The sequence below is a fragment of the Mastigoproctus giganteus genome, chromosome 12 (genome assembly GCF_048544385.1).
Source record: "Mastigoproctus giganteus isolate SK-2022 chromosome 12, ASM4854438v1, whole genome shotgun sequence".
Taxonomy (NCBI): Eukaryota; Metazoa; Arthropoda; class Arachnida; order Uropygi; family Thelyphonidae; genus Mastigoproctus; species Mastigoproctus giganteus.
Window position 1 is genome coordinate 179,440,877 of NC_143586.1, and position 13,380 is coordinate 179,454,256.

Consider the following 13,380-nt stretch of genomic DNA (forward strand, 5'->3'; position numbering starts at 1 on the left):
TATTAGTTTGACAATTCGTTGCGTATTCAATAGTAAGAAAAAGTGGGGGGGCATGCGCTATGAAGTAATGAAATTTTTGATATGGTATACCCATGGTAAGAATACACCCAGATTCTTGACACAACATGCCCTCAACAATGCCCCCCCCATACTACACACTACTTGGAACTCCCTCCAGTAGAGGTAGCAAGGTCTAGCATCTGGCCTGTGAACACCGTTTTAGAGCTGTACCCTCGAAATGTAAGGGAGTTTGGATCTCACCATGATGTCCATCATAACCTTAAAAAGACATCAGTCATACTGCATGCTGGGGAAGGTTTGACCAGAACTTGGTTCTGGCAGCTAAACATGGGTTCCACCATTTCAAGCCTCAAATGAGCAAAGTGGTAGTATTGCAGCGGTTGATGAGTCACCCACCACCTATTATTGTCTGGTAACACAGCGGGGGCAGCATTCCTCCATGTGGTGTGGGCACCACACCTCGACCCCTGTTTACGTTGGGTTACACCTGGGTGGTCACCCACAGTGTGCTTGTGCATGGGGGGTTATACCCAGGCTTACTAACAGTCCCACCATCGTCAAGGTGCAAGCAGCGGATTTGGTTGTCACAGACCGACCGGACTTCGCCAAAATTGTGTCCTCTTGACTTTTTCACTGAGTAGACATACTGTTGACGTGTTCAATAGCCATTTTGATTGCATGAAGTTCGGCAGTGTAAATACTGTAACTAAGGAGAAGAGTTTCAGAGATAACATTCTTCAAGTAGGAAGAACCTCTGCAGCACCCACACATGTATTAGATTTTGATTCATTGGTATGTATTTGCAGACAGTGTGTGTTTGCTGATGCACGAGCTGCATGTAGCTGCTGTATATTTTGATTGTCCAGCACCTGCTTTCCCCACTTCCGAAAAGAGTCACCATGTACAGGCTTGAATGCTGACCAACGTGGCTCCATTTTTTTTGGCAACTGGCTGGATATTGTCTAGTGGTATGCTCCAATTCTTTATTACATTTTTCAATCTGATTCCAGCAGGTTTATTCCTGTATAAATTTATGAAAGATGGGTTAAAGAGTTAAGGCCTGGTAGGATGTGTGGGAAAACTCTGAAGTTTGGCTTGTACGTAAGCAACATCATCTGTATCCAAAGGGATACAGATGCGCATCAGTATATAGACTATGGACTGGCAATGTTCGGTAGGCACTTAGAGCCATTGTAACGGCAGTGTTGAATAGTATTGAGGAACTGCAATGCTGATTTTTTAGCTGAGTCATATACAAGTGCACCCTAGTCTAATCTCAATCAAATTATGATTTTATACAGATGAAGAAGGGATTATTGGTCAGCAACTCATGACACTGCAGAGAGCACTCTGAGGATATTCATTTTCTTCAGGAAAACAGTTCGTACATTCTGTATGTGTTTTAGGATTGTTTGTTTGAAGGTAAGGTTCGATATTTGAGAAAGCTCTGAATTAATGATGGTAAATGCCCTCATATTCCAAGGTATTAGCATTAGCATTAGTAAAGGCATTTGATGAAAGAAAGCAAGCTTATGCAGCATCAGCCAAAAAAAAAAAAAAAAAAAACCACTTCCACTTCACCCCTCTGTTCGTTCAAAATACCTGTCCAGCTGAGCCTTAAACTTATTTAGGCTATCAACCTCCACCACAAGGGATGGAAGTCTGTTCCACCAACCAACCACCCGCTGGCTAAAGGCAAATTTCCGCACGTCTATCCTACATCTGTCTTTCCTCAATTTGAATTTATGCCCTCTCAGGTGATTATTCTGAGCTAGAGGAAGAATCCCATCAGCATTGAGCATGCTTAAACCATTCAAGGCTTTATACACCTCTATCAGATCACCTCGCTGGTGCCTAGTCTCCAGACACTGTAATTTGCAAAACTTAAGCCTTTCTTCGTAAGAGCACCCCTTTGTTCCATTCACTAATCTTGTTGCCCTTCTCTGTACTCGTTCCAGCAGCTCTACATCCTTCTTGAAATGAGGCCTCCAGACCTGTATACAGTACTCTAGGTGTGGCCTGACCATCGCCTTATACAATGGAATAATCACCTCTTTATCCCTGCTGGAAAAATTCCTGTATATCATTGACAATACTCCATGAGCTACTCTTGCAGCCCGTCTGCACTGCTCAGAGAACTTCATATCTGCCTGCACAACCACCCCCAAGTCCCTTTCATTCTCTACCACTGTCAGTGTTGTACCATAGAGTTGATACGTTGCTCTGGGGTTGCTGTTTCCCATGTGTAGTACTTTACATTTGTCAATGTTAAACTTCATTTGCCACCTCTCAGCCCATCTGCTCAACCTTTCCAGATCCTGTTGCAGAAGCATAGTGTCAGTAGTGTCCTTGACAACCCTGCCAACCTTTGTATCGTCTGCAAACTTGGACATTAATCCCGATATACCATCATCAATATCATTTATAAATACAGAAAACAATAATAGACCCAACACTGAGCCCTGTCAGTCCACGATGAGCAGTGTCCATTGATTACCACTCTCTGTCTTCTCCCCCTCAACCACCCCTTTATCCATAGCAGCAATTTGCCTCCAATGTCACACTGCTCCAATTTGTGTAGCAGTCTTCCATGTGCAACAGTATCAAAAGCCTTTCTAAGATCCAAGTATATAATATCAAAGTTATTCCCTGCATCCAGTTCTTTTGTGACTGCATCATAGTATCCAATCAAGTTGGTCAGGCAAGACTTCCCCTTAACAAAACCATGCTGTGTCTGAGCTATAACTGAAGTCTTGTCTAAATGATCCTGCAGTGCGTCTTTAACCAGTGCCTCCATTAATTTTCCTGGAACAGAAGTCAAGCTCACAGGTCTATAATTACTTGTGTCAGCCTTTGATCCTCCTTTGTGAATTGGGGTCACATTTGCACATTTCCAGTCTATGGGTACCTCCCCTGAGTCCAAGGAAGCTCTCATAATTATGGCTAAGGGTTTGCTTACTTCCTTTGCTGCCTCCTTTAATATAACTGGATAGATCCCATCCACCCCGGGTGCCTTTCTTGTGTTTATCTTCAACAGTTTCTCCTCCACTTTACTCCCAGTTATTTCAAGATTCTGTAACTTACTGCTAGAGTTGAATACACCTCTGGCATTCCCCTCGCTGAATAACTCCTCATGTGTGAATGTCGATGCAAAATATTCATTTAGTTTGTTAGCCACCTGAGCAGGATCATCAACACTTGACCCATCAATATCAAGTGGACCAATCTGATTCATCCCTTTCCTTCTAGAGTTTACATAAGTAAAGAACTCTTTGCTGTTTTTCTTTGCATCCCTTGCCAAGGATTTCTCGTAATCTGCCTTCGCCTGCCTAACCTCCTTTGTAAATTGGTTGCATATCAACTTGTATCTATCATAGGCTTCTGTGTCATGTGTTAATTTGTAAGTATCCCATGCATTTTTCTTCTCTGCCATATGCCTCATTAGTTCATCTGACATCCATTTTGGCCTAAACCTTGAACAATATTTCTTAGTTGGTATGTAAAGCCTAGTAGCTTCCAAGATAAGTTCTTTGAATGCTTCCCATTTTGAATTTGCTGTTGGTAACATCATCAGTTGGTCCCACTGTATAGAATTTAAATACTGTCTCAGTCCATCATAGTCGCCTTTACGGAAGCAATAACCCTTCCCTTTACCCCTAATGGTAGTTACCTCTTTGAGTAAATCCCACTTCAGCACACTGTGATCACTGCCACCTAGTGGTTCATTTATCTGCAGATTCTTAATGCATGAAGAATCACTGCTGATAATCAAATCAAGAGTATTACTCCCTCTAGTTGCCTCCCGAACATGCTGATGTAGAAAACAATCATCCAATAAATCCACAAAAGCCCTGCTAGTGTGTGAGTATCCAGCCCCCAAATTCCAGTCAATATCTGGGAAATTAAAATCTCCCATTATAAGACACTCTGATTTACTGGCCCACTCTATTTCCCTGTACAGTTCCTTATTATACTCATCAGAGTCATTAGGCCTATAGCACACTCCTACTCTCAATTTTGATCTCCCAATGTTTATGTCACACCAAACTGACTCCACACTGCACTGTCCAGCGATGTCGACTGGCTTCACTTCCTCGGTTTTTATGTGTTTCTTAACTAATAGCATAACACCTCCCCCCTTCCTATCCTGTCTATCCTTTCTGTAGACGTTGTACTCAACAAAATTCCAATTCTGCATTCCTTATATCTGTGTGACATCATGTCTCTGATATCCCAACAATATCAGCCTTCGATGTTTTGAGCAATACCTCAAATTCATCAAATTTATTTACTAAACTCCTAGCATTGGTGTACACGCAAGTATACCTGCACCTGTTTCTATTCTTAGCTACCCTAACACAACCCATGTGTTTACTTGTACCACAATGGCTCCCAGCAGTCTCTGAAATACCATGCATCTTGTTTTTCAGGCTTCTGCTCATTCTAATAGAAGCAGTGCAAGAATCTCTTTCACCTCTGCCAGTGGCTACTGTCAATCTATTGGTCTTTGTCTCCCCCCAAGCTAGCAGTTTTCCGACCCACCTAACACTGCCTCGATAGCATCAGCAAATATTCTTGCACCCTTTCTATTTAAGTGTATCCCATCCCTGTAGAAGCAATCTCTCCTGTTAACAAGTACAGTCCAGGCTGAAAAAAATTCTACCCCTTGAGCCTTGCACAATCTTTCCAGGGCCGAATTGATCGACAAGGCTCTCATCATATACTCCCTCCTATCGTGTCTGGGCAGAATTGCAGACACTTTCAAATTCAACCCTAATTCTCGGCTTTTGTTCAACAGTGACCTGTACTTGTTAAGTAATTCTGCCGGTCTCCTACTCTTAATATTATTAGTGCCAACGTGTACAACTATATCACCTTTTGTGCCCTTAAAAGATGATATTCGCTCTACAACGTCATCAACCTTTGCCCCTGGCAGACATACCCTGGTCCACCTATCTTTTTTACAAAGCATGTTCCCCGTTTCCCTGACAATAGAGTCACCAACAACTACTAGTTCCTTCGGGACCAGCGCATTCTGCCTTGGGGGTTGTCTCTGTGTCACGCGATTCCCAAGTGCAAGCTCTGGCGTTGATGTGGGCAGCTGAGAGCTTGATGGGCCCCTCAATTTAGTTTCTTCGAGGGCATCCACCCTGTCCTTCAAGCTCTCATATAGGCCCAAAAGAACGCCGAGTTGTTGCCTGATATCGATACACTCCTTGCATCGCGCACACACAAAGACATCCCCCTTGGCAGTATCATGTCCCGTACCCGATTGCTCTGCAAACATCAAGCAAACAGTGCATTTTATAAGGCTGTGAGTCAGAGGACAACTGCCCCCCTCAGTTCTGCTCTGAGCCACAGCACTTCCATTAGCTTGAGTCTTTTGCTTTGCTAATAACATAACATAATTAATTAATTAATTATGTTATGTTATTAATTATATTACGTTTGTAATCTAAGTCGTTATATGTATTTATTTAAACGTACAATTTAACTGCTAACGAAGTTCAACTAACGCTATCTAGTACGGTATATAACTTACGGTATATCTAGTACGGTATCACAATGGCGGGAAAGTTAATAACGGTAGCGGTAGTTACGAACACGTGGAAACCCTTACCGATACTTTTACAAGGCCGAGTAAAGAATAAATACACCAAATTAATCAAAAAATCACAAAATAATCTTATACTACTAAATTTAAATCAAAAGTTTTAGAAAAACAATAATTTCAAATCAGTAAATAAGAAAAATCCACTTAGCGGCTTGGAACACGACCGTCACTAGTAGCCTCGTCAGCAGACTCCAGGGGCAAAAGTATGTCTGCCAGGGGCAAAAGTTGAAGACGCTGTAGAGCAGATACCATCTTTTAAGGGCAAAAAATGGCGATATTGTTGTACACATTGCCATTAATGACCTAAAGAGTAAGAGATCTGCAGATTTACTTAACAATTGCAGGTCAATGCTGAAAAAAAAAGTTGCGAGTTAGGGTTAAATTTGAAAGTGTCTGCAATTCTTCCCAGACACGGTAGAAGGGAGTATATGATGAGAGACTTGTCAATCAATTCCTGGAGAGACTGCAAGGCTCATGGGCTAGAATTTGCCCATGCTTTTTGCTTGCATGAATTTGCTTGCTAACAGGAGAGACTGCTTCTACAGGGATGGGATACACTTTAAATAGAAAGGGTGCAAGAATATTTGCTGATGCTATCGAGGCAGTGTTAGGTGGGTAGAAAAACTGCTAGTTTGGGGGGGGGGGATTCACAGACTAAAAGATTAATGTTAGCTGTAAGCAGAAATGAAAGTGATTCTTCTACTGCTTGTACTGTAATGAGCAGCAGCCTAGACAAGTTGATGGGGATTTCAAGAGCTGCTGGAAGTCATCATGGAACAAGTAAATACATGGGCTGTGTTAGGGTAACTAAGTGCAAGTATACTTGCCTGTACACTAATGCTAGAAGTATAGTAAATAAAACTGATGAATTTTAATTGTTGATGGAGACATCAAAGGCAGATATTATTGGGATATCAGAGACATGGTGTCACACAGATATAAGCAGTGCAGAATTGGAATTTGGGGAGTACAATGTGTATAGAAAGGACAGACAGGGTAGGAAGGGAGGAGGAGGGGTTATGCTGTTAGTCAAGAAACACAGTCTAAGGAAAAGCATGCAGGTGACACAGGTGGACAGTGCAATATTGAGTGTTTGGTGTGACAAACACTGGGAAAGTGAAAATGAGAGTAGGAGTATATTATAGGCCTAATGAAACTGATGAGTAAAAACAGTTGTGCAGAGAAATAGAATGGGCCAGTAAATCAGAATGTCTTGTAAAGGGGGATTTTAACTTTCCAGATATTCACTGGAACTTGTGGGGTGGACATTTGCATGCCAGCAAGATTTTGGGGATTTATTGGAGGAATATTTTCTACAGTAATACTCTTGATCTGATTATCAGCAGTGATGATGCATGCATTAGGAATTTGCAGATAAAGAAACTACTAGGTTACAGTGATCAGAATGTACTGATGGGGGATTTATTTAAATACATAACTACGATCAAGGGTAAAGGGAAGGGTTTTTATTTTTTGTAAAGGTGACTACAGAGGTTTCAGACAGTTTTTAAATTCTATAGAGTGGGATCATCTGGTGATGTTACCAACGGTGAATTCTAAATGGGACGCCTTCAGGGACTTAATCTTAGAGGCTACTAGGCTTTTCATATCAACTAAGAAATACTGTTATCAAGGTTCAAGGCTAAATGGATATCAGATGAATTACCGTATTTCCCCACATATAAGACGCACCCTTTTTTGAAAAATTTGGGGTCTAAAAACTAGGCGCGTCTCATACAGTGGTTGTAGATTTTTTTACTTGCATTTCCCACTTGTTGTCTTTGCGCTCATTGTTTCACTTGTTACCGGTATATTTGGTTACGTTTTGCCACGTTCTGCCCAGAAATATCTCAGAAAAGATTTCCGTACAGTGCTGAATTTAAGTTAAAAGTGATCCAGTTTGCAAAAGTGAATGAAAATCATGCTGCTGAACATAAGTTTGGTCCCCCTTCAACTGAGAAAACAATCCGAGACTGGCTACTGGAAGAAGAAACCCTACTGAAAACACCACGGCAGAAGAAGGGCATGAGAGGCAAGTCAACAAAATGGCCTGATTTAGAGAGGGAATTGAAGAGCAAAGGGCAATTGGAATTCTTGTGTCGACAAAGGTGGTTCAGCATGCTGATGAAAAAGAAGTTACTGATTTCAAAGGAGGACACAATTGGTGCTTCAGGTTTATGAAACAGAATGGGCTAAGCATGCGTACACGCACCAGACTTGCCCAAAAGATGCCTGAAAGCTATGAGCAGAAGAACCTTGAATTTCATTGTTTTGTCATTCAATGTCCCAAGTAACAGAACTGTTTATAAGAAGGGAGTGAAAACTATGTGAAGACAATTGGACATGAAAAGAGCCATTATATAGTTGTTCTAGCTTGTTGTGCTGACGGAACCAAGCTGCCTCCTATACTGATTTTCAAACGCAAAACAATGCCAAAAGAAGACATTCCTAGAGGAGTGATTATCTCCATTCATGACAAGGGTTGGATGGATCAGGATGGGATGAAGATCTGGCTTGAGAAAGTTTAGAGCAGGAGACCAGGTTGGCTGTTGTTGTTATTTGGTTTTTAGGAGCATTAGCAACTAAGGCCATATTGCTCCGGGATATGCGGTGGTCATTCCCTGACCTTTCCGCATCCTCCGTATTTGGTGGCGACGGGCTCGAACCCTGTCAAGAAGCGTGTGCTACGCACTTCTGCTCCTTCCCACCTGGAGGCACCTACCAGGTGGGTTCTTATGCAAACCTGCTCTATTGGTGCTTGATCAGTTCAGGGCACATTAGGAACTTACGAACTGTAAGAGAAGTTTGTACCTGGGTGAAAAGATCCTGGGATAATATCAAGATTGTGATCGTTGTCAAGTCATTTAAGAAGTGTGGCATTTCAAATGCCATAGATGGAACTGAGGACGAGGCAATATATGAAGATTGCTGCAGATCAAAAAACAAAACTTGCCATCAACCTGGAGGCTTGATATTCCAGCTCCAACCACTTGATGCCAGCATTAACAAACCCTTCAAAGCTGCCATGAAAGACGAATGGAACCAATGGATGAAGTCTTCTGAATTTGACACCAGCAGGAAGAGTGAAGAAACCAACTGTAAGAGAAGTTTGTACCTGGGTGAAAAGATCCTGGGATAATATCAAGATTGTGATCGTTGTCAAGTCATTTAAGAATTGTGGCATTTCAAATGCCATAGATGGAACTGAGGACGAGGCAATATATGAAGACAGTGATTTGTCATCAGACACAGATGAGGACAAGCTAATGGATGGGAGTTTTCACAGTGATGAGGAGTTGTATGAATTTTATGATGAATAAAACTTGAGTTCAATAACTTTATGTAATACATTTTTTTCAAATTTTGGTCCCCAAAATTAAGGTGCGTCTTATACATGGGGAAATACGGTAATGAGGCGACACAAAAGCCTACGACAGATATAAAGGTAGATGGGCTGAGGTGGCAACTGAAGTTTAACATTGACAAATGCAAAGTATTGCATATGGGTAGCAGCAACCCCAGAGAAATGTACTAACTATGTGGTGTTATACTCAGGGAAGTGGAGAATGAAAAGGATCTGGGGCTATTTGTGCAATCAGATATGAAGCTTTCTGAGCAGTGCAGACAGGCTGCAAGAGTAGCTCACGGTGTCTTGTCAATGATATACAGGAATTTTGCAAGCAGGGATAAGCAGGTGATTATCCCCTTGTATAAGGAAAGTGGTTAGGCCGCACCTTGAGTACTGCATACAGGTCTGGAAGCCTAACTTTAGGAAGGATGTAGAGTTGCTAGAACGAGTGCAGAGAAGGGCACCAAGAATGGTGAAGGGAACAAGGGGGTGCTCTTATGAAGAAAGGCTTAAGTTCTGCAAATTGCAGCTTCTGGAGACTAGGCACCTGCGAGGCAATCTGATTGAGGTGTATAAGGCCTTGAATGGATTGAGCAGGCTCAATGCTGATGGCATTCTTCTTCATGCTCAGATTAGAAACCTGAGGGGGGCATAGATTCAAATTGAGGAGAGACAGTTGTAAAATAGATGGGCGGAAGTGTGCCTTTAGCCAGCGGGTAGTTGATTGCTGGAATAAACTTCCATGTGTTGTTGTGGAAGTTGATAACTTAAATAAATCCAAGGCAGAACTAGACAAACAATTTGAACAAATGGATCAGTGAAATGGGAAAGTTAATTTTTTTTTTTTTTTTTTTTTGCTGATGCTGTATGAGCTCGGTTTCTTGCATCATGTGCCTCTACTAATGTTAATTGTGTTATTAATGTTAATTGATGGAACAAATTTCTACCTTGTGTTGTGGAAGTGGGTATTTGAAGAAATTTAAGGAAGCATTAGACAAACTATTAAAAGTGATAGAAAGATATGGTGAGATAGTTTTTATTATTGCTGATGCTGTTTTAACCTGTTTCTTTGCATCATCTGCCACTATTAATGTGTGCATGCATGTGTGTATTTGCAGCTTTAATCAAAAACTTAAGATCATTTCTCATTGCTATTACATGTAACAAATAATGTCAAAATGTTTTACACAAGAAAGTAAAGTTCAATGAAAAATTAAAGTATAATATTTCACCATGTAGAAAATAATAAACAGCTGTTTGAAAAGAAATAGAACTGAAGTATTGAATTTTAAGCCCTTTACCATTAAGCAGATTTTATTTCAACTGATAAATGTGAATAAAAATAATTAAAAATGTGAAACCTTTTCTCTTTTAGGTGCAATAGCATCCAGTTCATCAATGAAGATTATTGAAGGAGCATTTTTTTCAGCCTCTTCGAAAGCCTTTCGTAAATTACTCTCGGATTCACCAGCCAATTTACTCATAATTTCTGGACCTGCACACAAATTTAGAAGACAATTATAGATTCAATATCAATGGAAGTACTGTAAGTATGTCATGTTATTAATCAACATTCTATCAAATCCATTATATATATATATATATATAAGATAAATGAACCAATTTATTTAGTGCAGATATAATATATGATAAAAGGCAGAAGCAAAGAAAGTACAGTGCACCCCGGTAGCGAAAGGCTGTGTGAACGAAGTAGGGGGGGGGTAAAGAATTCAGCAAGGGTAATAATTGAAAGAATATGTACCAAGTGAAAATTTGAACAAACGACCAAGGAGGAAATACATTGCCAAGTCTTTCATAATTTTTGTGTCTTCGTCAGAGGTCATCCACCAAAATTATGAAAAAATATATAGCAATGCTCTTACTTCTGTTTCCGACATGTTCTGTATGCCAAAGCACGTGTAAGGGAACACGTGGTAAAATAATTTTGATAGGTAAAAAGTTAAAATTAATTATGATAGGTAAAAAGTTAAAATTAAGGAAATGCATACAGAACATGGATGACCTTACAGAAGTAAGTACAACCATATGAAAGTTGAGAACAAAGGGAAAGCACGACGACAGTTAAGTAGTATATGAAAGACTGACTTACCGCTGTTGGCAGGACTGACCGAAAAGTGTGTGTCGGTGTGATACGCTAGTATTTATGTGCGGGTACGCTAGCGGCGCCTAGCGTATACGAATTTTTGGTGTACGTAAATAAGTGGGCGGAGGGTTACGGTGGGTTAAATACATGATGTCCAAACTGCCCAGGATAGGTAAGAAATATGATAACTGACAAAGTAGCTGTTGAGGGAAGCTAAACTTTGTTTAAGGCGAAAAAAGTATGGGTAAAGATAGAAAAATAGAGCCCTGGTGTTGCGGTCGATAAACTAATGGCGCACAGGGCATAAAAAGGTAGAAGCTAGTAAAGTGGAAAGATGATTGAGGTAGAGATTTGTAGTGGTGCTCGGGTAGTTCGGGGTTGCTAGCCCGTTCCTTTAGATAGGACCCTGAACGAATGTCTGGGAGTGCGTGCATCATGTATTTAAAGTCAGTTGTGTTAAATAAATACATAAAGATATGTTAGAACATAATAATAATAAGATGAATATTAAATTATTAAATTATATTTACAAGATAAATACACGGAAGTAGGCCAAATTGGTGGGTACAAGTTTTTCAGACTGTAAGACACCACATAGGCCTCGTGTATTGTATATACACTATATACATACTTGATGTTAATTAGGGATAATTATATGTCAATAACACTGGTGATATCGATATCCTTTATTTTATTATACCTCAATATGTTGAGGGCTTTGCGGATGTGATGGCGTAAATAAGCTTTTGGAAAGAGGTTGTTCAAAAGTTTATTACATAATATCCTTATGTTATGGATTGTGGTTTCTGTATTGCTGCAAATAGTAGCTATACGAATGCATTGAGCTAGAATAACGTTGGCATGAATTCTTTTGGATATGTTAGAATTCCATTGTGTAAGGCTGACTATGTTGAAATTGAAAGCTTCACGTTTGTTGTACAAGTTTATAGTGGCTATATCATTCGTTACATTGATATCCAGATCCAAGAAATGGGCTGCTGTATCCGAGACGTTTGTTTTTTCCAATATAAGTTCTGCTGGGTACAAGTGTCCATACTCCATGATGAAGTTCGGGCAGTTGATCACAATGAGATCATCGATGTATCTGTATAGTATTAGGTCCTGTGGAAAAGCGGTTTCTGACCAAAAAGTTTTGGTCAGAAACCGCTTTTCCACAGGACCTAATACTATACAGATACATCGATGATCTCATTGTGATCAACTGCCCGAACTTCATCATGGAGTATGGACACTTGTACCCAGCAGAACTTATATTGGAAAAAACAAACGTCTCGGATACAGCAGCCCATTTCTTGGATCTGGATATCAATGTAACGAATGATATAGCCACTATAAACTTGTACAACAAACGTGAAGCTTTCAATTTCAACATAGTCAGCCTTACACAATGGAATTCTAACATATCCAAAAGAATTCATGCCAACGTTATTCTAGCTCAATGCATTCGTATAGCTACTATTTGCAGCAATACAGAAACCACAATCCATAACATAAGGATATTATGTAATAAACTTTTGAACAACCTCTTTCCAAAAGCTTATTTACGCCATCACATCCGCAAAGCCCTCAACATATTGAGGTATAATAAAATAAAGGATATCGATATCACCAGTGTTATTGACATATAATTATCCCTAATTAACATCAAGTATGTATATAGTGTATATACAATACACGAGGCCTCTGTGGTGTCTTACAGTCTGAAAAACTTGTACCCACCAATTTGGCCTACTTCCGTGTATTTATCTTGTAAATATAATTTAATAATTTAATATTCATCTTATTATTATTATGTTCTAACATATCTTTATGTATTTATTTAACACAACTGACTTTAAATACATGATGCACGCACTCCCAGACATTCGTTCAGGGTCCTATCTAAAGGAACGGGCTAGCAACCCCGAACTACCCGAGCACCACTACAAATCTCTACCTCAATCATCTTTCCACTTTACTAGCTTCTACCTTTTTATGCCCTGTGCGCCATTAGTTTATCGACCGCAACACCAGGGCTCTATTTTTCTATCTTTACCCATACTTTTTTCGCCTTAAACAAAGTTTAGCTTCCCTCAACAGCTACTTTGTCAGTTATCATATTTCTTACCTATCCTGGGCAGTTTGGACATCATGTATTTAACCCACCGTAACCCTCCGCCCACTTATTTACGTACACCAAAAATTCGTATACGCTAGGCGCCGCTAGCGTACCCGCACATAAATACTAGCGTATCACACCGACACACACTTTTCGGTCAGTCCTGCCAACAG

General features: G+C 40.2%; 1 protein-coding gene across 1 annotated transcript in view; it reads right to left on the bottom strand.

The window, feature by feature from the left end:
• TER94 (Transitional endoplasmic reticulum ATPase TER94) overlaps positions 1-13,380 on the bottom strand; it is a 351,159-nt gene that overhangs the window by 180,021 nt on the left and 157,758 nt on the right. Inside the window, exon 8 of the mRNA XM_090386402.1 lies at positions 10,346-10,479. Within this exon, the coding sequence (XP_090242528.1) occupies positions 10,346-10,479 (134 nt within the window). The remainder of the gene's footprint in view (positions 1-10,345; positions 10,480-13,380) is intronic.